General features: G+C 49.0%; 8 protein-coding genes and 1 non-coding gene across 9 annotated transcripts; 6 read left to right on the top strand and 3 right to left on the bottom strand.

Annotated features, from left to right (window-relative positions):
• Window positions 1-1,215: 1,215 nt before the first annotated feature.
• Window positions 1,216-2,319, top strand: CLUP02_01737 (uncharacterized protein; the record flags this gene model as incomplete). The annotated part of the gene is made up of 1 exon (XM_049280774.1): window positions 1,216-2,319. The coding sequence occupies one exon, from the start codon at window positions 1,216-1,218 to the stop codon at window positions 2,317-2,319; it is 1,104 nt and encodes a 367-aa protein (XP_049136731.1).
• Window positions 2,320-2,496: 177 nt separating this feature from the next.
• CLUP02_01736 (uncharacterized protein) lies at window positions 2,497-3,510 on the bottom strand (the record flags this gene model as incomplete). The annotated part of the gene is made up of 2 exons (XM_049280773.1): window positions 2,497-3,353; window positions 3,405-3,510. The coding sequence occupies 2 exons, from the start codon at window positions 3,508-3,510 to the stop codon at window positions 2,497-2,499; spliced, it is 963 nt and encodes a 320-aa protein (XP_049136730.1).
• Window positions 3,511-3,689: 179 nt separating this feature from the next.
• CLUP02_01735 (uncharacterized protein) lies at window positions 3,690-4,943 on the top strand (the record flags this gene model as incomplete). The annotated part of the gene is made up of 6 exons (XM_049280772.1): window positions 3,690-3,749; window positions 3,809-3,853; window positions 4,395-4,488; window positions 4,548-4,583; window positions 4,647-4,680; window positions 4,730-4,943. The coding sequence occupies 6 exons, from the start codon at window positions 3,690-3,692 to the stop codon at window positions 4,941-4,943; spliced, it is 483 nt and encodes a 160-aa protein (XP_049136729.1).
• Window positions 4,944-5,151: 208 nt separating this feature from the next.
• Window positions 5,152-6,024, top strand: CLUP02_01734 (uncharacterized protein; the record flags this gene model as incomplete). Its single annotated transcript, XM_049280771.1, has 1 exon — window positions 5,152-6,024. The coding sequence occupies one exon, from the start codon at window positions 5,152-5,154 to the stop codon at window positions 6,022-6,024; it is 873 nt and encodes a 290-aa protein (XP_049136728.1).
• A 197-nt stretch (window positions 6,025-6,221) lies between these two features.
• Window positions 6,222-6,823, top strand: CLUP02_01733 (uncharacterized protein; the record flags this gene model as incomplete). Its single annotated transcript, XM_049280770.1, has 2 exons — window positions 6,222-6,238; window positions 6,298-6,823. The coding sequence occupies 2 exons, from the start codon at window positions 6,222-6,224 to the stop codon at window positions 6,821-6,823; spliced, it is 543 nt and encodes a 180-aa protein (XP_049136727.1).
• Window positions 6,824-9,214: 2,391 nt separating this feature from the next.
• On the bottom strand, window positions 9,215-13,006 carry CLUP02_01732 (major facilitator superfamily transporter; the record flags this gene model as incomplete). The annotated part of the gene is made up of 7 exons (XM_049280769.1): window positions 9,215-10,677; window positions 10,725-10,904; window positions 10,977-11,044; window positions 11,134-11,786; window positions 11,851-12,241; window positions 12,314-12,666; window positions 12,731-13,006. The coding sequence occupies 7 exons, from the start codon at window positions 13,004-13,006 to the stop codon at window positions 9,215-9,217; spliced, it is 3,384 nt and encodes a 1,127-aa protein (XP_049136726.1).
• A 1,671-nt stretch (window positions 13,007-14,677) lies between these two features.
• Window positions 14,678-23,386, top strand: CLUP02_01731 (amino acid adenylation domain-containing protein; the record flags this gene model as incomplete). The annotated part of the gene is made up of 4 exons (XM_049280768.1): window positions 14,678-15,153; window positions 15,397-15,618; window positions 15,738-22,268; window positions 22,960-23,386. The coding sequence occupies 4 exons, from the start codon at window positions 14,678-14,680 to the stop codon at window positions 23,384-23,386; spliced, it is 7,656 nt and encodes a 2,551-aa protein (XP_049136725.1).
• A 577-nt stretch (window positions 23,387-23,963) lies between these two features.
• Window positions 23,964-24,044, top strand: CLUP02_tRNA025. Its single transcript has one exon. It is a non-coding gene; the product is annotated as a tRNA-Gly (tRNA).
• Window positions 23,975-27,186, bottom strand: CLUP02_01730 (uncharacterized protein; the record flags this gene model as incomplete). Its single annotated transcript, XM_049280767.1, has 13 exons — window positions 23,975-24,122; window positions 24,219-24,991; window positions 25,058-25,176; window positions 25,255-25,758; window positions 25,852-25,921; window positions 25,985-25,991; window positions 26,085-26,112; window positions 26,154-26,245; window positions 26,338-26,364; window positions 26,493-26,550; window positions 26,656-26,753; window positions 26,990-27,045; window positions 27,100-27,186. The coding sequence occupies 13 exons, from the start codon at window positions 27,184-27,186 to the stop codon at window positions 23,975-23,977; spliced, it is 2,067 nt and encodes a 688-aa protein (XP_049136724.1).
• Window positions 27,187-27,444: the final 258 nt, after the last annotated feature.

Below are 27,444 nucleotides of genomic sequence, written 5' to 3'. Positions count from 1 at the left end.
TACTAGTCTATCACTTTTCAAAAGATTGGACGGGACGCTAGCTAGTGAATCTCGTGGTAATCTCAGATGAAAGAACAAGACGGGCAACAACTCACATCCATATTTTTTGGCCAGGTACAGCAACCAATGTGGCTCAAGCCCAAATACAGATATGACAGCGGAGCAAAGTGAGAATGAAGCCGCATACCATGGGCCATGATAGTTGGATAAGGGGTGTAAGTACAAATTATAGAAGATTCGTAAAATTAGTGTCGAAATTGTCGCGATAGACAAAAAAGCCCCGGTCGAGGCTAGCGAAAGCTCTGGCGCATCAAGTAGCACCATAGTCACGGGGGGTTTGGTGAGAAGGTTCGATAAGATGTTGTGCATGCTTGTTACCATAGACTCAAATAGGCACGTGGGATATATATACAAATATTCTATAACAGCCAGATTTGCAGATCTCTTTCATTTTCCTCTACCTCAGTCATGAGCTGTCTTAGAGCAAGATCATATGCTTTCATATCATAGCCACCTCATTCGTCTCATTTGTCTGGTCTGCTATGCAGCAAGTTCCCAGTCCTACTCTGACTGCTGTCTTATACCCATTGTACAACATTCCCCTCATCGATGGCCTATCGGCAACGCGTGATCAGCCCTTGAATGCTGCTTTGAGTAGGACGGATAAGTATAGTGCTGATTATGAACAGTGCTGCATGAGTGATGCAACCCTGCATCGGTTGTTAGCTGAAGCCAACCTCTATTGAACCTGCAGATGTGCCGAGCCGGGCAAAAGATCCATCGTTCAAGCGCAACTTGCCGGTTCCCGTGTCTAGGCGCCAAAAAGCCCAAGGCGCACGTGCGTTGGCAGCTCAATTATGGTGTGTTCATGTGCGCTGTGAGACATACATGTTGACCGAGATGCAGAGCAGTGCCATGCCTGATAGTTCAACTTCCTTCCATTTCCATACTCGAGCGTATTTCAGCAGGGAAATGAACACGTTGATCAAATCTTGCTCGAGGTATTATTCCGCGGACAACAGTACACAGACTGATTAGTCACGCCGTTTCCGACGCCGGAGATCCACTCCGAATCGTCTTATCTCGCTCTGGGGTTGCCGACCCCGCAGCCGATCTTATGCGGGATCTTGGATTCCCGTGTTCACTTCCTCTTTGGCATTGAAAACCTGTTCACGTCATGTATACTCATCTCAACAACCCAAAATCGTCGCCAAAATGTACACTGTCAATGTGGGAGACGGGCTAGACAGCCTAGACACACCTTCCATGATCGTGGATCTCGACCTCATGGAAGCAAACATCAAGAAGCTATTCGACAGCCTACTACCCACCGGAGTCAACATCCGCCCTCACCTCAAGACAACAAAGAGTGCAGCTCTTGCCGGAAAGCTTGCTGCCGCCGGTGCCAAAGGCTGCTGTGTGGCCAAAGTGTCAGAAGCAGAAGCCATCACGGCGGCGGGCTTCGACGACATCCTCATTACGTGCGAAATCATTGGCAGACCGAAAGTGAAGCGTCTTGTTGAACTATTTAAGAAGAACAAGAAAATTAGAATCGTAGTCGATAGCGAAGTTGGTGCAACGGCAATCAACGACGCGTTGGAGGAGGCCGGTGTCGAGGAGCCTATTCTCACACTGATTGACTTGGATGTTGGACTGCATCGGACTGGCGTGACCGCAGGCGAGCCTGCCATGGCTCTGGCGAGACACATTGGAAATCTCAAGCATCTCAACCTGATTGGTGTGCAGGGATATGAGGGCCACCTGCAGCACCTCCACGACCGGGAGGACCGAAAGAGGCAGTGCCTCGAGTCCATGAAGACGCTGACCGAGACGGCAGAAGCGCTTCGGAAAGCAGGTTTCGGCATCGAGGTGGTCACAACCGGCGGCACAGGCACCGCTGAATTCTGCGTTACGGTTCCAGGAGTCACGGAATTGCAGCCGGGATCCTTCATCTTCATGGATACGGACTACCGCAACGCCGTCGGCTCGTTCTACTCCAATAGCTTAACGCTGTTAGCGACCGTTGTCAGCAAGCAGGGCGAGCGGCAAGTGACGATTGATACGGGGCTGAAGTCGTTGACGACGGACAGCGGACTTGCTGAATGCAAAGACCGACGCTATACCCACGCCAACCTGGGAGACGAGCATGGTTCGCTTAGTTGGGAGGAGGAAACTCCCGCCTTGGCGGTGGGAGATCGGGTTGAAATGGTTCCCAGTCACATTGATCCAACGATTAACCTGCACGACTGGTATTACGCCCATCGTAATGGGGTTATCGAAGAAATCTGGTCGGTTGACTCCAGAGGGAAGGTGCAATAGTTTGCGGTCGGCTTCACGCCTCAACTAGCGCCTTGAACCAAGGACGTCTGAATGATGCAAAACTGGATGGGTTTGGGGTATTATGGACATGTACATAGGATATGAGATCTGATACATACTGCCCTTGAAAGAATGAACTGGACCATATCAGGTCGAGTATACGTCTAGGCCTTGCATCTAAATCTTGGCTTTCGAGTGACTCCTTTCTTTCAAGTTCCTCTCAGCGGGCAAAACCATGTTCACATGAGTACTCAGAGCGACAACATCTCCACCCTGATCTAGAACAATAACCTCAAGATCTAGTCTGCCATTTCGGATGACCTTTGCCATTGTCCGAAGGAAGAGCCACTCGGCTCCCTCCCCCGGCAAAGCCTTCTTCACGTCCAGATTCAGAGCAAGGGTAGGGTACCAAAACATCTCATTCGACCGAAAAGGTGTCTGTTCCTCGTCGCGCTTCGGTCTCCATGCCTCTATTACTGTCGGATACGCGTCCACAACATAACCGAGCGATGCATTCGTAAACCTCTGGCCGTCTTTCAGCCGCAACCAGAGATCGACGATGCCACGGCGTGAGTCCTCGCGCGGAACGTAGTACTCGAGATTGTTGTGAGCGCGGGCGTAGGACGTCGCGCGAGCATTCAGCTTTAGCTTGCGCACCCAGTGGGGGTCCTTATCCTGACCGAGGAGGGAGAAATTGGCGGTCTTGGCTGGCGGAGTCATTGCCCAGCCACTCTCTAGCGTCAGGCCCTTCTCGACAGTTAAGCGCGTATTGATCAAGTAGGCGACGACCTCTTTTCTGGAAGACGGCGTAAACCAGGGAGCTGATGATTGGAGATCATGTTGATAGAGGGAGACGTGCAACGTTGAAAGATTGCGGCCGAGCTTGACTTCATCGACAATGAGAATTGCAGGACCAATCTCCGTGCGATTGACGTACTCGAAATGCGCCGAAATGGAGTCGGGTTGTCCGCGTGTTGTAAGGTGCTGCGATGCCGCACGGAGAATCACCGATGCGACGTAACCGCCATTCGGAACTGCGCGCTGTCAATGATGAGCCCAATGGGCGTAGAGAACAAGCGACTGACCTGAGCCGGTGCACCAGCTGGGAACCAAGTTTGCTCCGTACACATTGGGACCGAGTTTTGTTATCGTCGTAGCACTTGAGAATGTTACAAGCTCCTCAGACGTCATGATATCGACAGGATCCCGCTGATTTCAAGGGTCAAAGTCTCGTCCTCTTCGCCAAGAGGCTCAATTACAGGGATGCTGATTAGCCTTTGCAACACCACCGGTCATTAAGTCGATAAGGCCGTTCAATAGATGGAGGATTTATCTGAGTTTAGGATCAGTAATACACGAAAAGAACTTGGATGAAGCTGAACTATCGTCGAGTCGCTGGAATCCGGGGAAGCTTCTGGGGTATCGACAATGTGGGGTGAACACAGGTAAACTGACCTGTGGCCCCCCCCGGTTACCTGACCTGACCAAGGAAAAGGGACGTGACCTGAGCGCTCTTCTGATTGGCCCGTGGAAAGTAAGTGGGTCCAGCTGACCCAATTCTAAAGTAATCTAAAAGTAATTTAGAACTAGTTCTAAATTATAACTAAGATATAATTAAATATACTTATTTTAATATAGAAAAATATTTTTATAAATATATTATACTAATTAAAATATTTAATAATTTATTTAAATATAAGAATTTAAGTTTTTAACTTTTTAAAATATATTTAAAATAATTTTAAAAGTGATTTAGAGTTAGTTTAGAATTAATTTAGAACTAATTGAGAATTAATTTTTTATCAATTTTAATATTTAATAGTAGTTTCATATTTTAATTTTAGTTTTTATAATACTATTCTTTTTAAAAAATACTTAAAAATATATTTTTAAGTAATCCAATTAAAAATAAAATTTTAATATTAAAAATTACTTATATTATATTAATTTAATCTAAAACTAATTTAGAATCGATTTTGAATCGATTCCGAATTCCTTTTAGATCACCTACGGAGTGGCACGGGCCACACTCACGTGAAAATGTGGAGTGGTCAGCTAACACCCCCCCCCCACAGGTCAGTTTACCTGTGTTCACCAATGTGGGTCCGGTTCTCGAACGCTTGTTGGCTCTCACTTTGTCCATCTGCAAGATCAGAGAGGGCGGGCGGAGTTCAAACCGAACCCGTTCCTGAGTGAGCCTCGGCTTTGTACATGTCACCTGACTCAAGCCCGCTCAATCTGGACAACGCTCCAGGACCTTGGGCGTCCGGCCCCTTCTAAACAGCAATTGCTTTAGCCTCGGTAAGTGGACCTGTGGGAGCCGTCAGCGCACGCAGCCAAGCTCACTCCTGAGTATTTAGCGTGAGTGAGATGAGTCTCACTCTCACCCTCAGTGGCTCACACTCGTAAGTGAAAGCCCAGGCGCCACACAACGCGCAATACGATCCTCCCAGGCACGCCAGATTAGAGTAACGGATCCTCCGTGGACTATGCCCAACGCCGGCCGTCGTACGGTTTTCAGGCTACTGCTCCGATGCGAGTCCCAACAGTTAGGTTCCTGGGTCCACGGCGCGTCCCAACAACGGCGTGGCCGCAGGACGCCTACCGAGTCTCCGGGCCTTTGATAAGATTTTATCGCCGAGATGAGATCAGTCATCAGAAAATGGATCTGACGTTCAAAATATGAACGCTGATGCTCCCTCCTCGCGAATGTGCAGCTGATGCCCAAATCCTTTGCTCAACTTTTCTCACCAAAGCTTACGTCTGCTCGTTTATTATCTCACTCTTAGTTTATCTCATTGCTCGTGGTGCACGCCCCAAGAAGCCCTCAAAATGGCACCGAAATCAGACCCGTTCCCAGGCTTCACGGCCATCACCGACCAAATTTTCTTTCGGGAGGGCGAACCAGTAACAGAGGGCACGCAGCCATCAGCAGATCACCCAAGGGTCGTCATCATTTACAGCTGGGGCGACGCCATACCAAAACACGTCTCCAAATACGCCGATGGATTCCGCACACTCTTTCCGCACGCAAAACAGATCGCCGTGCTTTCGCCCATCGTCAAAGCCATGAGAGAGGACCTTCAGACCCGCTCCAACAACATGAATCCCATCATCGAAGCCGCCTATCCCTCGACAACGTCCGGAACACCAGACCCCAACGAAGATGCGGTCCTCATGCATGTCATGTCCAACACGGGCGGCATCAACTACGCTGGAACGCTGCACGCCTACCAAGAGAGATTCGGTCGCCCCATGCCGCATCGCCTGTCTAGCTACGACTCGACGCCCGGCAGCGTGATCATGACATGGAACAACCTCAAGCGCTGGTCTCTGGCCATGACCCTTGGCACCGCTGGTTGGTTTCCCTGGCCGTTCGTTGTGACACAGTGCATCATGGGCGTATTCCTCCTTCTGAATCACAGCTTCGAGCACCTCACCGGCCGGGAAAGCGCGCCTGTCTTCAGCGTCGCGGCCATTGGCGACACGAAGTATGTTTCCAAGGGATCCCGCAAACTGTATCTGTATAGCAAGGAGGATCCGCTCATTGGCTGGGAGGATATCGAGGAGAATATGGCCGAGTCGAAGGGCAAGGGCTACGCCTATGATGCGGTGCGTTTCGATGGCAGTGGCCATGTTGGGCATATGCGGATGCATCCTGACCAGTACTGGAACGCTATTGCATCGGCTTGGAAAGAAACGTGAAGTTCCTGAAGGATCTGTAATGAAGGACATATGGTTGGCACTGGTCTTGAGGCGTGTTGTTCCTCCACGTCATGTTGTCAAATACACGGTGGGCTCAATTGACCAGGACAAGAGGATATTTCGTCGTGTGCTAAAAGACTCTGCCCGGGCGCGGAAAGAATAGACTTATGATAATAATGAGAATAGATTAAGCAATGATGAGCGGTCACGCCGGGTATGACGTCAATATTTCTTCACCCCATTCTCAACTTATTTACACATGTCGACTTACAGCTTCTTTCCCCTTCTACCCAAGATAGGTCTGTGGCCGAGTATCACAGCTTGCCCTACAGATATTCACCAACAAACATACCCAAAGAAAAGATCCACGCTCGAACACACGATCATGGGCTCCAAAGCCAGCCTGGCGCCCTTGGCATCACTGCGCGTGTCCAAGCACCTCATCCCGGCACATGGACTGTTCCCAAACACAAGCATCCAAAACAAACCCCTATTGATCTATCACTCCGCCTTTTCGTCAACGAGTGTATCAGCCATCGAATCTCGCCTTACCTCCCTTGGTGTCGTCGAGCCGCAATGGCGTTATACCATGTACAGCACGAGTCACTTTCACAGTACAACACACGAAGTTCTAAGCATTAGCCATGGGCGCGCTAAGCTTTGTTTTGGGGGCGAAGATAACGAAGGCCGGATCGAGCCTGTAGTTGAGAAGGGCGATGTCATCATTGTACCGGCTGGCGTTTCTCACCGCTTGCTGGATGATTTTGGCAGCGGATTCGAGATGGTCGGAAGTTATTAAGTCGACCCACCCCCTTTTGGCCACCCCCCCCTTTTGGCCACCCTATCAAAACATAGTATCAAAACATCGCTACTAACTACACTTAATTAATTAACTATCTTCTACTACTATAATAATATAGTTATTATTCTCCCTAGGTAATTCGACCCTTATAAATCGACTAGGACTAACTAAACGGTCGCTAGAGTCCTCCTAAGCTCTCTATATATTCTAAATATTTATAAACTTAGTATTTAAGTTTATTAATATACTCTTCTTTTTCCGCAGCCTTAATCGGTTAACTTTAGCTTTTAGAACTCGAATATAGTACTAAGATATTATTAAATAGTAAGCCTACTCGCTAAATACTTTTTTTATTTTTTTAAATAGTAGTTATTAAGTATTATAATCTAGACTAAGCTCTATAAATAACTTTAACTAATTACAGAGCTCGCTAGCCTTTTTAGGTATTAACTAGTTAATAATAGACGCTACTAATACTTAGTTAATAACTTTTTTAGTATTACTAGTTACTTACTTAGTATCTACGGTTTTTTTAGTTAATATAACTAGGTTAGGTAGGACTATTAGATTAGTAAGTAGTCTAGCTATATTAGGGGGATATAGTCTAATTACTTTTTATTTACTTCGTATATTTAACGACGTTAGACTAGCTAAACGAGCTTTTTAATAGTAGCTTAAGAAGTACCGCTTTTTAATAATAATAGAATTATTTATTATATCCTCTTTACTAAGCTCCTTCTTATACTTAAACTTAATAAGTTTAAAAATAGTTATATCTAACGGCTAGAGGATATAAGAAGTATATAGTAATAAGAATAGTAAGTAGACGTTATTTTTATAGTATTTTTATATAAATTTTATTATTATATAACTCTTATAGCTATTTAAAACTAATAATCGAGGCTTATTAAGTATACTAAGCCCCCTAAGGGGGGGGGTCTTAGTTTATAATAAAAATACTATTTTTAATTACTTAAGGGTAGTTTTATTAGTTATCTAGTTATTATCTATTATTATAAACTCCTAACTAGTATAAGGGTTAAGTTTAAGTAAAAACTACTACTATTATACCGACTTTCCCTTATATATAACTAGTAGTTTAATAGCTCGATTATTAATAAAGATATACTCGATTATAAATACCTAAGTACGCGAACTAAGCTCTTTTTTTTATATTACTATAATCTCTATTTTACTTAAAACTAGGCTATTAAATCCCTTACCCTCTAGGATACTAATCTTATTTATATTATACTTATTAACCTATTTAATATTACTAATCTCTAGTATATCGAGTAATCTAAACTATAACTTAATTATATTAATAGTAGCCCTATTTAGACGCTTCGAATCGATAGTACGACTTTTCTAGACCTTAATTAATAAGTTCTTTTTTAAAAAAGCGTTTATTTATCTTTTTTTAAAAGGATTTACATCCCCCTAGGATCTTAAAACTCGCTTAGCGAATTTTATAAACTATTTATAAGTTAATATAATACTTAGATTATACTAAATACGAACTTATTAAGCTAGTTAGTTTTTTTATTATAAAAGAAGCCTCTAGAGGTCTGCGAATATTATTACCCTCGTTTAGTAGCCTCTTTTATAGTTACGAAGAGTTAACCTTAGAACTCTGAACTTAATTAAGGCCCGATTAACTAAGAGACCTCTTTTAATAGCCTTAAGAGCCCGAATAACTTTATTTTTAGTATATAAGACTATTATATATCGATAAATAAGTATATAAAAAAGAATTATATTTAGATGATTTTTGTAATTATTGTGGTAGTTTGAAAATCGTGGGTAGGGTTTTAATGCGGTGGCTGGGATGGAGAAATGGGGTGGCCAAAAGGGGGGGGTGGCCAAAAGGGGGTGGGTCGACTTATCCCAAAGGCTGCCACTGGGATATGTGCTACGGCAAAAGGGGCGAAGAAGGAAAGATTGATGCCATTGCTGAGGTACCGTGGTTTAACAGAGATCCGATATATGAAGATCATGGGCCAGCAGTAGAGGTTTGATATCTTGTGACAATTTGACAGCCGTATACCTGCGAATACCAACAGCATTATTGACACATGCATGATCCCAACAAGTTCCAGAACATGACGCGCAACACAAGGTCTTGATGCTAAAGTTACTACCGACAGCAGAATCCGAAATGTGACAAGTATCAGAAGAATAACCCGAACTCCGCTCAGTATGCAGGATGCAGAATATTTGACGCCAAAAGAACACGGATTAACCACATCGACATAGACATTCCGCACCGTCATGGCAACATGCTCTCATAACCCATTACAAACATTCAAACAATGACACCGCATGATGAACATGACCCATAGACATCGGACCACCATTCCCTGATCGGCCGTATAAAGCATTCTGCTCTCACTTCCGTATTGCAGACCAAACACCGACGAGGCCAGCAACCGGCCACGTGATGGCCAGCCTGTCTTTCAATGACTTTCTCCTCCGTTCCTTGCTCACATCAACCGTAATCTTGTCATAAACCGTCGGTAAACTCGTCGCGCTGTACCGATCTCGCAGTTTTGTATACCAATCTTTATCGTACACGTCCCAGAATTGCGACTCGGTGTAGTACGCGTGAGAGTATAACACCTTGCGCCCGCCTAGCTCCATGACCTTCGCCTCAAGATCTCGGTTCTGACGGACGAACCTATCAATCTTCTTTGACGATGCTCCCCACACACCCACATTGAGCATCGGTTGCGGCGTCTCTCCTCCGGGCTCCATCGTGTAGGGGTGGAAGCCGACGGTTTCAGTGGCACGCAGGGGGCACAGCCAGAGTGGCCATATTTCGAGGTTGTCTGCCACGTAGTCGATGAATTCCTGGACTGTGGTGTATGGAAGCGAGAGGTCGTGAACGGTATATTTAAATGTCATTCGGCTGTTGCCGCTTAGGCCGGCTTTGTATAGTGTCCTTGTGTCCATGAGTCGATTCAGAGCCCGGCGAGTGAGTTGATTGAAAGGGACAAAGCCAAAATATTTGAAGGCCAACTCGCCCATCCAGAATGCACCCCGGTCGTACCGAAATAAGTAATCCTGCAGCGGTACATAATCCGGCGTCGGTGTGCCATTTGCGATTCGCTTCCGTGCATGCAGATAGAACCAAGGATCCTTGGATCTGCTGAATGTCTGTGGCTGGCATTTTTCGGGCAGATCATCCGTCATATGACCCGTAACAACAGCGGCGCTCGTCCTCGAAAAGACCAGTCCTTCGACGTAGTCATTGTGCGCCAGATTCGTCTCCCGTTGTATCGCAGCAACGGCTTCCGGAATTGTCGAGTACGAGTGATAGCTGAGCTTGACGAATTGCTTGGCCTTCAGCAACCGCAGCTCCAGTTTTGTGACGATACCAAGGGTCCCCAGGGCCCCTGCCGCACCCTTGAAGAGATCTGGATTCTCGGTCTTGGAGGCGTTGACGACCTCCCCACTCGCGAGAATCATTTCTACAGACTGCACCGTCTGGTCAAAATACCCGTAGCGGAAGGAGCTGCTCTCTCCGGCTGACCCGGCGAAGCCGCCGCCGACAGTGATACCCGGAAACTCCATAACTACAGGCGGGACAAACCCGCACCGATAGGTGGCCGCAACGAGCTGGTCCATGGGGACATTGGGCTCGACTACGGCGACGGCGGCCGCAGTGTCGATGTGCAGAACATGATGCAGCTCGCTGATGTCGACGACGCGCTGGTGGTGGGCGGGCCGGGTGCTGCTGGTGGAACCGTGAAAGATGCGGAAAGGTTCCCGGCGCGAGTGGAAGTCCCTTACGACCTCAGCGATGCGCTTGACAGCCGCGTTATGGTCGTCCATTTGAGTGTGGCCCGGAGCTGGCAGCTAAGAAAGCTGCAGAACGGAAAGTCTGCTGAAGACAAACCTCGAAGCTGCGATCCGACGACAGCTTGGAGATCTGGGTTTCCGGAGAACGGAAAGTCAATTGTCAAGATGTCATTGAGAACGGACGGATGCAACGCTGTGTGGCTAAGGCAAGTTGTAACGGGGATTGTCAGAAGTTGGCTTGACCCACTCCGGACAGCTGGATACACCGTCATTGGGCCTTTTCCACGATGCATTGACGATGACTAAGACAGGGATTTCTTTATTATGAGCGCTAGGATCCGTGACTGACTGACAATCTTAACCCTGCATGATGTTGTAGATTGGACTGAGATCACTGACTCCTTTTGTGGGTTCCTGCTGATATCTGTCGTCGTTGAAGCTAGTATGTAGTCTCTATATATCGTTTCCATATCGAAAGTCTTCTTTTCTCGCAATGAATATATCACTTGCCCTCGGCGTCTTTCTTTTCGTCACCCTCCCCAGGAATCTTCTTTAGTCCGACACCAGCAACGCCAATGACACTCGCCGCGGCCATGACAGCAGCAACTATGAATGTCCTGGTGATGGCATGATTATATACCTGTAGTAGTGTGCCAAATTGGTCCGGAGATACCAAGTCTCTAAGTTGAGTTGCACCCGAGTTTCTAATTGCTTCGGGATCTACCCCTGGGACATTGGAGATTATTCCCGACGTTAACGTGCTTGCGAACACGGCCTGGGCAACTGTGATGGCAGTAGTAGGACCGAAGCATTGGAAGAATAGTACCACCGCCACTCCTATGGCAACGTCGGCCTCTTCCAGACTGCTCTGGACAGCTACCGCTGCTTGCTGTGTCGATGCCCCAATACCAAGCCCGGCGATGACTTGAAAGGGAATCCAGAGGTTCGCGCCTGAAGATATCTTGAGCGTCGAGAGAAGACCGGCGCCAATAGAGACAAGAATGGTACCAGCGAGCATGAAAGGCTGGTAATAACCCGTCTTTGTGACACCCCAGCCGCTGAGGAAAATGGTGAGGATAAATGCGAGACACAAGGCCAGGTATCGAACACCAGACTCCTCAGGCGTGGCACCCTGAATGGCTTGAAACCAGAGAGGCACCTATAAGAGATGTTAGCTTGTGTTCTGTGCTGAACAGCATTGTCTAAAAAATTGGGTATCATACGTAGTAAGCGAGAGTAAAAAAGGCACTGTCCAAGCAAAAGCCGAAAAAGGCCCCAAAGATAATCACACGCGTCTTAGCTAGGCGCGGCGGCACCAGCGCCTTTTCGCCCATCCACCACTGTTCGGCCACGAAGCCGATGACGAGGACGCCGGCGACGACAAAGCATGCAATGGTCCGTTTGTCATCCCACGCGAAAAGCGCGCCTCCGAATTGGAGGGCCAGGAGGAATGAGGTGATCCCTGGCAGTAAGAGGAGCATGCCAAGATAATCCAAGCCCCGGATTTTCTGCAGCCAAGGCCGCCGCTGCTCCTCGGTTGGTGGGGACGACTTGACCAGAAACAACGTCGCGAGAGCAGGTGGTGCGGCGATTGGAAGGTTGATGTAGAAACACCTGATAACGATTTGTTATTAGCAAGGTAGATGCTGCATGGCGAGCAGATTCAAGCAACGGGATACCACTTACCATCTCCACGTGAGGTAGCTGTTCGTGATAACGCCGCCTACCACCGGCCCGAGAACAGCGGCAACACCATAGACCATACCTATGGCACCTACGTACATCGGCAGATGTTTTGCAGGAAGGGCTGCTGAGATGAGTACCAAGCAGCCGCTTTGGAGGCCAGATGCACCGAGGCCGGCGACGGCGCGTCCGACGATGAAGACTGCTGAGCTCGGGCTCACTGCGCATATGAGGGACCCAATTTCGAAGATGACGAGAGAGATCACGAAAATGATCTTGACATTGAACTGGTTGTACAGGCGCCCGAAGATGAGTTGGAATGCGCAAAGAGTCATTTGATATGCTGAGCCGTACCACTATAAGCCTATTAGCCGTAGTTCGCTGGATTGGAGTCTGTTCATGGAATGCAATGCGACTTACACCAACGTCTGTGAGAGATCCAAACTCATCAGTGATGCGCGGAATGGCTGTCGCAATAATGCCTTCATCGAGGAAAGTACACAAAACACCAAGTGCAATGGCCAGCCAAATGACGAATATCTTCCATCCCGGAAGTCTCTCGCTTTCGTTAGTGTTCGACTCTTCAGAGTGGGATTCATCAGACTGAGTGCTGCTGTCGAGCACATTGCCCTTTTCCTGCTGGGCATCCATATTAACACCGGCTGTCTCAGGAGCAGGCGATTGTTCAGAAACCATGGGGAAAATCTGAAAAGTTCTACGCTTCAAAAGATGGTAGAGGATCCCAGCATAAGCAGATGCAACGGGACCACCTGGGTGTTCCCTCAGTCGTAATCACTTTTTCAGAGCAGCGAGTTCTGAAGTGCCTTGGTTCCATTTCGAGAATAGCACGGCGGAACCTCAGTAGAAGCCTCGCCCCGCTGCACCGGCTGACCGCCATGAGAGGATTCAAGCCTAGACATGGATCCCATCACACTGCCCCCAACCCGCATCCGGAAGGCCAAAACGAACCTCATGGGTAGACGTTGTGGATGTCTGAGGGGTAAGACAAAGCTCGACATTTCTCATGTTCGAAAAATCACGATATCGGCCACCGGGGCGACTCCGCCGCTGCCTTATCGCTGACCACCCCCAGCAAAATGGCGACCACCCCTCTCTCTCAATGGGGCCGAAGGATTCGTGACTGGGCTGCTAGTCACCAGCTCCAGGCACCTGCATTCAGAATCGTTCTTTCAAGCATTTTTCGTCACGGAGAGTGAGGTCGATTATTGGTTCCCGAGGCACGGAAAGAATCTATGCGAACTGGGAAACCCGGAGACCCGCATACGAACCCATGCAAGGCACAGTATGCAACCACTTTAGAATACATGCACTACAAAAGAACCGATGGGGGTCAATAGGATTTCCAGCCTTTCGGGGTGGCGAGGCATCACCGCATCGCTGACGAATGAGTGGGATCACCCACCCAATAATTGGAATTATGTCGCCAAACCAGTTAGCCTTTTGCTCGATATTGCCTGAGACTTTAGCATTTTAAGCCTTGACAGAGACATATGATTCAGGGTAGAGAGTCGAGTAACCAATCGGAACGCGTCCAAGTCGACTCCGGACGTCAAAGAAGGCGCGTAACTGTTGTACAGATTCAACTCATTGCACTCCAAGATGATTAAACACGGCAATATAATGCCGAGAAATGCCGCACTCCACTTTCTTTCGGTTCGTGAGCAATGATCAAATAATCAAAGAAAGATCAGGAGTGAAAGGTTGCTGTTCTAGATTCAAGAGGAGGGGCTACGGCAACCCCGGTCTTATGAGAGTCACCCTCTCCCGGGCGACCACAACCTGATAATCCCCATGAGATGGCGCAGCATCGAAGGATTGACGGTGTGAGGGATTCCGGGATCTTTACCTGTTTGAGCAGGTTGTGAAAGACCGGCGACCAGTCTAGAATACCTGATTTGGATAACCCGAAAACTGCCTGTTGTAAGTCTTGGCCCAAGGTACCTTACCCGAGGAGGCGTCGTCTGAGCTGTTCCGTGGTAAGCGCGGTCTGATTATGGCGACATGAGCGGGAACTATCACGGGAGCCAGTTAATTAGACTGAGAGCTACTGGTGACGTTGAAGGATTATCTGTGGCCCCATGTCTAACCTTCTCGGACTCGAGACACGCAAAGGTTCCGAATCGAGTCTGAAGGAGCGATGACAGATGTTTCAGTATCATTCATACATGTACGAAAGTCAAGTGGTGAGGTCCTGCATCGACTCAAAGATACTTTCTCCGTACAACCAACGTACTTCATAAAAACAACACTCTCCGAGACCTTCCCGCCTTGGCGCCACGCTTCCAGGCTTACATCGTGCATGCATCGCCAGTACCTGCATCGCTGCAACCAAGCCAAATCCTCAACATGTTATCCACAGACGGGAAATGGAAGCTTACGCCTCGAATTCACTCTGTCAAATTTGTCTTCGACGCTCCGACTCCGGCAGATGCAGATACACCGGACGAGATCTTCTTTGACAACCCATTCCCTACGGACACCCCGGGCATGCCTAGGCGGTTTGTCTTCAAGACACCTACAACTCATGCTTCCGATCAAGAGGTCATCGATCTTCAGATATCGAACACGCATGATGGAGAAGACCTCGATGCAAGTGTGTCATATGACAGACAGGCATCTGATGTACCAACAAGTAAGGAAAGTTTGACACTCTCGACCGACAGTCGAACCAAGGTTACGTCTAGCGAATCACAGCCAGAGTCGGTCACTCATCTTCGTGGTCCTACTTGCGACGCGCCGGATGATGTGGAGTCGATCGTGTGCTCAGCCTGGGCCTTGATACTATCTTCTATCATCGAAAGCGAAGTAGTCAACTTTGATGTGTGCGTATTAAGCAGTGACAGTCCTCAGCCCGCGAGCAGTGTGACACCGGTAACATTGTCTATTGACACTCAGACTTCAATTTTGGCAATTCTTCAGCAAATCACACACAAAAGAACCGTATTCGAATCAGCCAGCCAAGGGCTCGAAGCTTGCCATGAGACTGGTGGTGAACCATTCTTGAAAACGCTTATCAAGTTTTCAACGACTGTTAAACATCAGCAGCAGCCATTCAATGCTCCCAGTTCCGACTTCCAGCTTCACTGTCTCGTCGAAGGGAACGACCTACAGTTATCTGCGACATTCAATGAGCGTTCCATTCCCAAAGCGAGAGTTCGTCTGCTGCTGAGTGACTTGGAGCACGTCATTTGGCAGTTGGCCAACTCGACAGGAGAGCAGTCCACTCTTGCAGACGTACAGATCATGAGTCCCGCGAGTCAGAGGCATCTTGTCAAATTGAATAGACCGTAAGTTTCATTTCCTGCCATATTCAACTATTATAGTAGCTTGGTGCCTGTCTGACTTGAGAAAGACTCCCGACAAGAGAAGAACATCTAGTTCAAGAGTCGATCGCACAACATGCCAGATCAAATCCTCAAGCACAGGCTATCTGCGCTTGGGACGGTGATTTGTCGTATTCTGAGTTGCAGCGTACATCAGAGGCTCTTGCGACGCACCTTTCTAGTATTGGGGTCGGACCTGAGGTGATGGTCCCGATCATCTTCGAAAAGTCTGTCTACAGTATTATCTCCATTCTGGGTGTGGTGATGGCTGGCGGAGCTGTCGTCGTCTTGGATCCCTCACTTCCTGCAGCCCGGATCAGCATGGTCATCAAAGACTTGGATGCCAAGGTCATTATGTCGTCCGTCTTCGGCGAAAGCAAGATCCCATCACATATCCGACAGGAGAAGCGAGTTTTGATCAACCAGGCTTTCTTGGACCGTTTGTCGACAGCACGGCAATTTCCGTCAACGGAGATCTCATCTTCTCCTAGCAACGCGCTGTACGTTGTGTACACGAGTGGTTCTACCGGAAAGCCAAAAGGTGTTGTGGTCACCCACGAAGCATTTTGTTCCAGCGCCAAGGGTTTCACCAAAGCCATCCACCTCGACGCTCCCACTTGCCGGGTCTTACAGTACTCATCCTTCTCATTCGACATTTCAATGCTCGAAGTCTTTGCTGCCCTGATGACGGGATCATGCCTTTGTATCCCATCTGAGGAGGATAGGATGAACAACCTTGCCAACTGCATCTCCAGCATGAAGGTCAACTGGGCGATGCTGACACCTTCAGTTGCAAGCCTAATGGTTCCGGAGGAAGTTCCAAGCCTCGAGGTACTGTGTCTCGTGGGTGAAGCATTACCGCAGGCTGTCGCTGACACATGGGCCGACCATGTCAAGACCATCAATGCTTACGGTCCGGCAGAGTGCTCCGCTATCACCATAGTCAGCGAGCCGAGGACTAAGGGGTTGAAGAGCATTTCTCTTGGACGACCTCCCAACTGTGCCGTCTGGATTGTCCGAGAAGACGGCCAGCTTGCTCCATTCGGTATTGTTGGTGAAATTGTGATCGAGGGCGCGCCTGTTGCGCGTGGATACCTGGGCGATGAGGAGAAGACAAGAGCTGTCTTCTTGGAAGATCCCGATTTCCTGCGTGGTGTCGTACGAAAGCCAATGCGATGCTATCGCACTGGTGACCTCGGAAGGATGAACCATGATGGGACTATCGACTTCTTGGGCAGGAAAGACACTCAGGTCAAGATCAATGGTCAGCGTGTTGAGCTTGGCGAGATTGAACATCAACTCAGGAAACTTATAAATTCCGAAAAGACAGCGTCGCCTTCCGGGACGAACTGGGAGTTGATTGTAGAGCTCCTACGCCCTCTTGGAGGAGAACATAGTATCCTCGCGGCATTCGTCGCCCCTAAGACAATTTCCGGGAACCTTTTTCATGCAGAAGCGCAACTTATTGTCGAGGAGTCTCACTCTCTGTGGGCGACGATACATCGGAAATTTTCGACAGCTACTGAGGAACTCGCCAGTGCTCTTCCTAGATACATGATACCAAGGGCAGTTGTGCCATGCAGCACATTGCCCCTGTCACCGTCAGGCAAGGTCGACAGGAAGACGCTCCGTGCATACGGAAACGCGTCGACGTCGAAACATCTGCTTAGAACGCCAGACAATAAGGAAGATCACATGCCGGTTGAGATTTCTGGGCCACTTTCTCCAGACTTCCCCGAGAGCGAAGAGGATTCTTCAGTTGGACAGCACACGCTAATATCCGACACATACCCGTCAACCGAAGCTTCAATGTCGCTATGTGACCCTTCACAGCCTAGTTTTACTCCAACTGAGAAGGCGCTACGGCTGGCTTGGTCAGAAGTTTTAGGTCTACCTGAAGACTCGATCGTCCTCGAAGATGATTTCTTCAAGCTCGGCGGAGATTCCATCGGGGCTATCAGGATCGTAGCAGCTTGTCGTAAGCAATCACTCCAGATCAATGTTGGGAACATCTTCCAGAACTCTGTGTTGGGCAAGATGGCTCTCGTTTGTAAGAGTACGGTATCTGAGAAGCAGGCGGTGTCTCCTGTCCAGTTCATTCCGTTTTACTTCTTGCGGCGAGAGGACACTACAGAGCTGCAAAGTGAAGCCGCTTTCCAGTGCGACGTCGCTGTCGATGAAATTGAAGACTTGTACCCTTGCACGCACATGCAAGAGGGTCTGATGGCTGTCAATCTCACGCGACCAGGTAGTTACACTGGTCGATGGATCCATCCGCTACCTCGGAACGTCGATCTTGCGAAGTTCAAGAATTGCTGGGAGGATATTCATGCCGCATCACCGATACTGCGGACTAGGTTCGCAACGACGTCGACTGCTGGGTCTCTGCAAGCCGTTATCCGTGAGAAAGTCCGGTGGCTTTTGCACGACGATCTCGAAGCATACCTCGAGCAAGACGATGCGAACCCAATGTTTCCCGGAGACTCGCTCAATCGCTTTGCTGTGATCACGTCAAAGTCTGGCGATGTGACGTTCGTGTGGACCATACATCACATGCTTTATGACGGCTGGTCCCTGGCAATGCTCTGTGACCGTCTCAACGATTTGTATCACGGCCGCGCTGTCAAGCCAGCAACTGACTACCGTAACTTCATCGAATACACTCAGAATATCACGGCAAAAGCATATGCGAGTTACTGGAAGACAGAACTACGGGGAGTGAGCCTGTCAAGCTTCCCAGAAGCTCCCAAGCTTGGCCACCAGTCCTTCGCCCGAGCTGTGGTGCGCGATGAGCTTCGTATCAACATCGATCAGTCTTCAGGAATCACCATGTCAACAATCGTTCGAGCGGCATGGAGTCTCATGATAAGCCATTTCTCTCAGTCAAACGATGTGCTCTTCGGCGCAACAGTCTCAGGTAGAAACGCACCGTTGGACAACATCGAAAGCGTCGAGGGTCCGACAATAGCCACAGTGCCTGTAAGGGTTCACCTGGACAAAGGGTCGGACATTCTCAACTTTATGCGAAAGATCCAGGACCACGCCACCGCCATGATACCCTATGAGCAGTCCGGCATCCAACAGATCAAATCACTCAACGAAGACACTAAGCGCGCCTGCGAATTCCAGAACCTGCTCGTCATTCAAGCAGGCGGCGGCTGGGATGAGACTGGGCCTGGTCCCCTTGGGAAGCCGATCTATCGAGAAGAGTTTACCACATTTCCCGTCACATGCGAGGCATGGCTTCATTCTGGACGGATTGAGTTTGCGACGCATGTCGATGAAGATGTGACAAGTCGACTGTTCGTCGCTCAAGCCATTGAAACAGTCAAAATTGTCATGAGTCAACTCGCTTGGGCTACATCTGGTAGCTACAGACCTTCTATGATTGCAGACCTGGCCTTTGAACAAACCTCTACACTTATCCAACAACGAGCTTCTCAACCTCTCGAAGCAAGCAAGGTCTCGGCTACGCTCCATCAACTCATCACAAAGATGAGTCTGACACAACCCCAGAGAGAGGCAGTAGTCTCAACAGCCGAGTCGCTTTCTTACGAGGAGCTGGAAGATATGTCGACGGCACTTGCCGTTCGACTTGCCGAAAAGGGAGTCTCGAAGGGAGAAAAGATTCCACTGTGCTTCGAGAAATCTGTCTGGACTGTCGTTGCGATGCTTGGGGTCTTGAAAGCCGGAGCTTCTTTCGTGCCCTTAGACCCGGGCCAGCCCGTATCACGTCTAAGAAAGGTTGTTACGCAAGTCAAAGCCAAAACAGTTCTTACGTCTGCATTCCAACAGAAGGCAACTGATCTTGGTGCTGTTGCGTCCGTGATCGTCAATCGCGATGCTCTTGGCGAGATATCCAGGCTTCAGCATTCGCGGCAACCACCAGCTCAAGTGACACCAAACAGTCCTGCCTACATCATCTTCACTTCTGGTTCGACGGGAGATCCCAAGGGCATCGTCGTCTCTCATGCTGCGTTTGCCTCCAGCGCGATGGCCCATGGTTCCGTCTTCGGTATGAGCGACGAGCATCGTGTCTTGCAGTTCTCTGCATACAGTTTTGACGCCAGCCTTTTTGAGATTCTCACCACCCTCATCTATGGCGGAACCGTCTGTGTCGCCACTGAGAAAGAGCGCTTCGAGAATCTCGGAGACTTTGCAAGCCGCATGCGCGTCAACCTCGCGCTTCTGACTCCATCGGTGGCTCGCATCATTCGTCCAACAGAGATGCCGTCTTTGAAGACTCTAGTTCTGGGCGGAGAGGCTCCCGATGAGGACTTGATCAAGAAATGGCTTGACGCCGGACTGACTCTCTTCAACGCATACGGCCCAAGTGAATGCTCCGTCATAGCTGCTTGCCATGCGTGCACCTACGATACGGACCCGAAATCCATCGGAAACCCGGTCGGCTGCTCTGCGTGGGTTGTTGCCGCAGATGATGACACGGTGTTGGTTCCAAGTGAACAGGTTGGCGAGTTGCTCATAGGTGGTCCGACTCTAGCCGATGGTTACTTGAATGACTGTGAGAAAACAGCTGTAACGTTTCTCTCGCGACTACCATGGATATCTAGAGAGGATCGCATGAGTACAAATAGATTGTACAAGACTGGGGATCTTGTGAGGAGAGCCGTCGACGGAACTCTGGTGTACGTGGGACGAAAGGACCTCCAAGTCAAGTTGAACGGCCAGCGAATCGAACTCGGAGATATTGAGTCGCACATCGCTGGTTGCTGTTCCGTCAAGCGCGGTATTGTTGTCTTTCCCTCGTCGGGACCATTCTCAGAACAACTTGTGGCGGTTCTGGAGCTCGAAGAAGAAGATGGCGAGAGACGGCCTGGTCTCCAACATATCATGACTCGATTTAATATTATTGCAGAGGAAGTTCGTCAAGAGTTGACCGGAAAGCTTCCGAGCATCATGCTCCCGGCACACTTCATTGACGTTGCAACCCTCTCTGAGGAAAGATTTCCACTTTCGACCTCAGGCAAGGTTGACAGGAATAAAGTCACAACATGGGTCCGAAATCTGTCCGTCAGAGAATCTCAGATCCTCGACGTCTCTGCGCCGATACCAAGTACAGTGGCAACCATTCAACCTCACGAGCTCCCCGCCTACGAGCTGGCACAGAAGGTCACAGATTTGGTGTCTCGAAAGACCCTTTCGTCAAGGCCCCGACTAGACGATTTTGACGATGTGCTGTTACAGACTTCCGGTCTAGATTCTCTCAACATGATGTCGCTCATGCACTTCGTTCGTCTGAAGTACAGTGTCAGAGTCAGCATGCAGCTGCTCATGGACGAGCAAATGAGCATCAGGAAGCTGGCAGCTTTCATCACCTGTGCTGCTTCCAACGGCCCAGTAACGTTGACATCTTCGAACAGCAACTCTGAGACTCGGCGGATCGATTTGATGAGTGAAATTGATCGTCTTGACGCGGGGCTTCAGGAACTTCCAGGCATATTGTCTAGAGCTGTCCAAGGTAGTTTGACCAAGAAGACAGATAATCTCAGGGTTTTCCTTACTGGGGCAAACGGATACCTGGGTACTCAAATACTGCGAAAACTTCTAGAGCGGCGCGATGTTGCCCGTGTCACCACTCTGGTACGCGGAGCGACACTCCAAGCAGCGAAAGATCGCGTGATTGAGGCTGCGCAAAAGGCTCTTTGGTGGACCGAGTTCCACGAAGACAAGCTGGACGTCTGGACGGGGGATCTCACGAAGACTATGCTCGGCCTTGACCAGAAACGATGGGACCTGTTAAGCGATGGACACACATTCGATATCATCATTCACAACGGTGCGATTGTCCATTGGAACAAAAGTTATGCTGCCTTGGAGGCGGTTAACATCCATTCAACAGTTCAACTCCTGGGCATTGCTGTTCAGAATCCTGCTTTGCGATTTGCTTACGTGTCTGGTGGACGACAGTGGAAGAGTGCCGAAGAACGGGACGAGGACATCGCGCTAGAGCTATCGGACTCTATGGGCTATAGCCAGACAAAATTCGTTGCTGAGGTTCTCGTCAAGAGAGCTGCGGAACGATGTCCAGTCTCACAGCGGAATATCGGCGTCTTCAGGCCTGGGCTTATCATCGGGACGCCCGCAGAAGGTGTAGCAAATTTGGACGACTACATCTGGAGGCTGACGGCTGCAAACATTGAGATGGGCATCTATAATGCGGACGAGGAGCAGGCATGGCTGCATCTCTCGGATGCTGCTACAACTTCGGAAGCTGCCATTCGCATCGCATTCAATCCAGAATCATCTGCTAGTCCGGTGACACAGCATGAAGAAGGAATGACTTGGGGGACGTTCTGGACTTTGATCAAGGGCATGGGCTACGACATCCGTCCAACACGTGCTGCCAAATGGCTGTCAACAGTCAGAAACTATATCTCGAATCGGAAAGAGGAGCATCCCCTTTGGCCGCTGGCTCACCTGCTCGAAGATGGTAGCATGGAATGGGAAGAGGTGACCGAAAGCCACGACATGTGTCCGCTGCAGCTCAAGGTGGCTTCGAAGAAGAACGTGGAAGCTCTTGTGAGGGTGGGTTTCCTGCCGGCCACGCGTCGAGCCCAGGAGGTTCAAGTTGTCGGGGGCACGTTTTCTAGGACGTGAGTGAGCCGGATGCCTTGTTTGTAATTATGGAGTTACGGAATCGGACTCGTTTAGAATAGAGATGCCTAGAGCAATATGCAAGCTGTCAGCGCGAGGTATCGTGGTTGCAGCATGAGCCGGCGGCTTATTGTTCCACGTCTATCGAGTCTTACTTGAATTGTATCTTGGCGCGTAATGTAGCTACTGAGATGAGACCCCTGTGCCCGTTGTGGTGACGTAGGTAGTGCACTATCACTAGGCGAGATGTTTAGCTTGTCATTCACGCCCTTGTACAATCAATGGCAGCCTAAAAGTACTGACAAAATTGAAAAGTCGTTCATCTAATCTATATCCCTCAGTCTCCAGAAACATATAACTTGGTTCATCTCAAGATCATAAACTTTTCGAGGATCACGACCTTTTCTATACGACAATGGACGACTCAGTCACTATCAAGGCACAGTGCATGTGTAAAGCACACACATTCTCCGCTTCACTGCCGAAATCCGCACTGCCGCTCAACGCGTCTTGCTGCCACTGTACGTCGTGTCGCCGACTGACTGGATCTCTCTACAATCCTGCCGTCGCGTGGCCAGACGCCTCTGTAGACCTATCTGGCCTGCGGAAATATCCGTTCTCGAAACACTTTGATGTTTATTCGTGCGGTACTTGCTCGTCACAGCTCTTTGCCCGTGGTCACAATCCTAGCATCGCTCCTTATGTCACAACCGGCGCTTTAGAGAACATCCCTGGTCTTGTCAAGTATGACAATCACATGTTCATCGGCGACACCATCGATGGCGGCCTTGCGCCATGGCTTCCGAAAGAAGAGGATGGAGACCCGGTCAAGCGCTGGAAAGGGCATCGCAACAGCGAAGAGGTTCCATTCGACTGGCCGGTCAGCAAGTCAATCCCTACCGCTCGGCTGAATGCTAGCCCTTTTCCAACGTCGACCCTGTTCCACTGCCACTGCAAGGGCGTCCAACTATCGCTGCGAAGCGCGGCGGACTTGGAGGCAGATCCGGCGAAGGAATCGACCTCGACATGTGTGGATCCCAAGACGCTTAAGTTCAAGGCATGTTCCGATTCGTGCAACTCTTGCCGCCAACACTTCGGCTCAGATATCATCTCGTGAACCTTTGCTCCTCTCACACACATCAACTTCAGCACTGAGGCCGCATCCGCGCCGTCTCAATTCCCACAGACGATCGTTAAACTCAAAGAAGCAGTTCTATCCAAGACCAAAGACCCACGCCTCGGAACATTGGCGGTTTACAATAGCTCTCCCGAGGTAGAGCGGTACTCCTGTTCAGTGTGTTCAGCCAGCATATTCTACGCCGTTTACGACCGTGAAGACATGGTTGACATCGCAGTTGGGCTGTTGGATCACCCGGATGGCGCACGCGCTGAAGGATTGTTGGCTTGGAATTATGGCCTGCTTGGGTGGACAGCGGATGCGGCAGGCGGATGGCGAGAAAAACTGGTTGCGAGAACGAAGGCCTCGATGAAGGAGTGGGCCAACTCCTTGAACGGAAATCAGAGCACCAACGACTAAGCAGAAGGTCAGAAGCATCTGAAGGAATCTCGAAGTCTTTGATGGCTGGACAAAGAGGAGGCTGATCGAGGCTGGGCGACAACCTGGAGAAAAATCGTAGGGCGCGGCGCAAGGCTTCAGAGACGACGCTGCAGAGGAAAAGATTATTCAATCATCAGCGTCGATGGTTTAGTGGTAAAATTCTCCGTTGCCATCCAGCAGCGTCGGGGAGCCGGGGGTTCGATTCCCCCTCGACGCAATCTTTTGGTTTTGATGGTGGAAAACGATGTGCGAAGAGCTATGGTGGTCGGCGACGTGATCAATTTGCATCTTTACGCTTGTTTGATTGAGGTGGGTGGCTCTTTACAGTTGTATTTCATGCCTCGATAACCCTTTCTTTTTGTTTCCTATCAATATCTTCCTATGTTATTACCATAAGCGAAAGACAGAAAGCTCTCTAATTGTGATTGTATAATCACTCGGCCCCGCCATCGTTGACAGAAATAGATTTCCAAGACCCTCCGTAGCAAGTAGAGAGTTGTATATGATTCCGATGGGCGATGCAGCCAGCATTACTGAGGTACCGTTGCTAACAGATAGGAGCTTCGGTGCCAGCCTCATGAGCCTTAAGCCCTCCATGGACGGCTGCCACCTATATTTGACTTCATTCGGTGTGTAAAGAGGATCTTCCGCTGGCTTGAGCACGGCTTTGTCGATATCTTTAGGGAATGGCATTGGATGCCGCGTTCCCGTGTCCAACAAAACCTGCAAATTCATAAGCTGCGTGATTGAAGCATTATAGATGATGAGCTCGGCAGCCTGTTCCGGCGTCTTCACCTCGATTGGCCTAGACGCCAACGTCTTGGCCCAAGGCAATGAAATGTCTTCCATCTCTTCGTCAAGAGGCATATCAGCCTCTCTTGCAGCATCTGGATTGTCACACTTCCAGCGCCATCTCCAGTCACGTAGATCCCTGAGAAGCTGATCAATCTTGTCACGGGCGGCCTCTATCTCGTTGTTGAATAACGGTCGATTGCGTGATGCGATAGAAAGAGTGAGACCGGGAATATCGACAAAATGGTCCATCAGCAGGTCGTGTGAGGTCTTGGGTATGTATCGCCATGGGATAGTTTTCCACGTCGTTTTTTCAAAAAAAGAGTGATCATGTTCATTGAAGGAGTTGCACGCCTGACGCCACAGCCAATTCTATCAGTACATATAGAGACCACAAGTATTCAGGAAGTCAAAGAACAAAGCCCGGAATTCTCTTACATGAAGTGCCCGAATTTGGCGTAGATAGGTCAACATTGGCTCTTGCTGAAAGCACTCTGGCCCACACATTTCTATAATTTTCGACATGCCGTAATAGTGAGGAACGTTGGGCACGTTCTCTACCGCATACTGTATTTGTTAGAATAGGGACTGTGACGATAGGCGCGTGCTCTTGACCGAAGTTCCTTTTCAAAGACTTATTTGGTAAAGACTATGGATAATGATTGTGAAGGCCCACCTCGCCAACTCCTGATTGGACTTCGCTGACACAGCGTGATGCAACGCTCTGATTACCTTGCCATTCAACTCATAGCCCTCGGCCACCATGCTCGGCTCGTTGACAGAATTTCCCATGAAGCCGAGCGCAGTCGCTAGGCTTCCCGTATAATCGGCTCTGGCCACATCTGAATCTAATTCTCCGTCTAATGACATTCGAAAGAGAGGTTTCCAAAACGGAGCCCAGCGGTAGTGAGCTACAAGATGGGAAAATGCCATGCGGTTACGAAAAGCTGTGAACGGGAGCTCTGGGACGATGTTCTGGTGAATAACAGTGCTCGAGCTCGTGTTTGAGACTCTGACTAGTTGTTGACTACCACCAGCATCGCCAGTGGCGGCAAAGTTTTGCATGCGGAGCGGCAACTCGTAGCCCAGGCATTTGTGGCCGGATTTGAGACATCTCTCACATGCAGGTCGAGCTTTGTCTAAGTGTTTTCAAGTGCGTGTAAGTGAAATGACCGTTTATGAGCTGGACAGGCTAGAATTGTAACAGAAAGAGCACGATGGACATACCACACTTGACCCGTCTTCGTCGACAGGTATGACAGTAGCCGCTAGTTGGCGGACGTCCCATGGTGAAACGTATTTCTGGATAAAGTGTTTTAAGTCAAGTGAGAATGTTTACGATGGCTATATTAACTATGAGCCCACCGGAAAGCTTGCGAAGAAGATTCAGGAGATGTGTCGTCGTAGAAAAGCGAGACGGACTTAGCATAATAAATTGCTTCTGAATCAACAATGAAAGAGAGACCCCCAGTCTTGGATGTTGTCGAACAGACCTATTCATATTGACCCAATATCCAAGTATCAGAATACCCACCTCTGTCTTCAGTGCCGGACATCACGGAGACGTGGGGCGAAAGAGATCGAGTAAGCAGAGCAGGCGGCAGAATCCACTTGGTCGCGCGCGCGCTGCAAGTAGCAAGGCAGTTTTAGACTATTTAGTCATCCTAGACAACGTAAGGTAAGCCGCACTCTAATTCTCTTCAGTTCTGATGCATCACTTGGCAGCAGCCAGTGGGGGCTTCGGACTGTCTGCTCATTGGCCAGGCTCATGCTGACTGCAGCTTCATTTGGTTATTCGTTTTCTAGTCCAATCACGAAGACGTATTTGAACATGCACGCAAAGATCGCCACAGGTACTTTTTAAGATAATCACGAGATTGTATGCCGAAAAGAGGCGCTGGTCTCATCGGTGCCTCCAGTCACTTCCTTGCCTTCATGGGTAATGACAGCATCGTTGCGATGGATCACAGGTTAACATCAGCCCGTATTTGATTATTTACCTATTTCGTGTTGGCATTCTTTTGTTAGCATGTTACATTGAGGTAGTCGGCGATCTTGGAGGTTGGTCGATGATCCACCGGAACTTATGATGAAGGGCTTATTGTGCATTCGATAAGCATTTGGTCTAAACGATCTGCACCTTTGATCATATACATTTACCAAAAATATTAGTCTGTTCTGTTTTGGAAGGTTCCGGGTTCGTACCCTGGTGAAACGATGAGGGAACACTCCCTAGATCTTTAAGTAGCTATATTTCCCGCAAGTCCTGAATAACTGAGGTAGCAGGAATTAAAGGAACAAATATAAATAAGTGTATCTCAGATATTGATGCTGGATCTCTGATAATTCCTTGGTGGCCTTCTGACTCACTCACGGGTGGCTTGGTTCTCCACGATGAACACATATGCGACCTGATTCGGAAGTGGCTACGAAGCAACTTGCACTGCTACGGCACACACATCCAGGAAACGTTAGCCAACATTTGCCTCCAAACAATACTCTGAAAGTATGATTGTGTATTTGCATACATCCTTCTCAACGAACACTCCGAGCAGCGGTTTGATCATAGTCACAATCTTTCATGTGCCGCAAAGGCGAAGAACTAGCCGGGGGTACTCAAGTCCAATGAGGAAAGGCTGTATTTAAGCACGGTTGCGTGAATGTGGGAGCATTGGTCTAGAAAGGGTCTCTCAGCTTAGACGTAGAGCCAGTCAAGTCTAGTACTAACATCATTAATTCACGTGTTCCATTTCTTGGGCGCAAATAATGTTCACAGCTAAAGTCGACGCGATAGAGGCTCTGCGAAAATACCTTACTTCATTAAG

The sequence above is a fragment of the Colletotrichum lupini genome, chromosome 1 (assembly GCF_023278565.1).
Source record: "Colletotrichum lupini chromosome 1, complete sequence".
NCBI classification, from domain to species: Eukaryota; Fungi; Ascomycota; class Sordariomycetes; order Glomerellales; family Glomerellaceae; genus Colletotrichum; species Colletotrichum lupini.
Note: the sequence above shows the minus strand (reverse complement) of the source record. Positions and strands in the feature narration are given on the sequence as shown.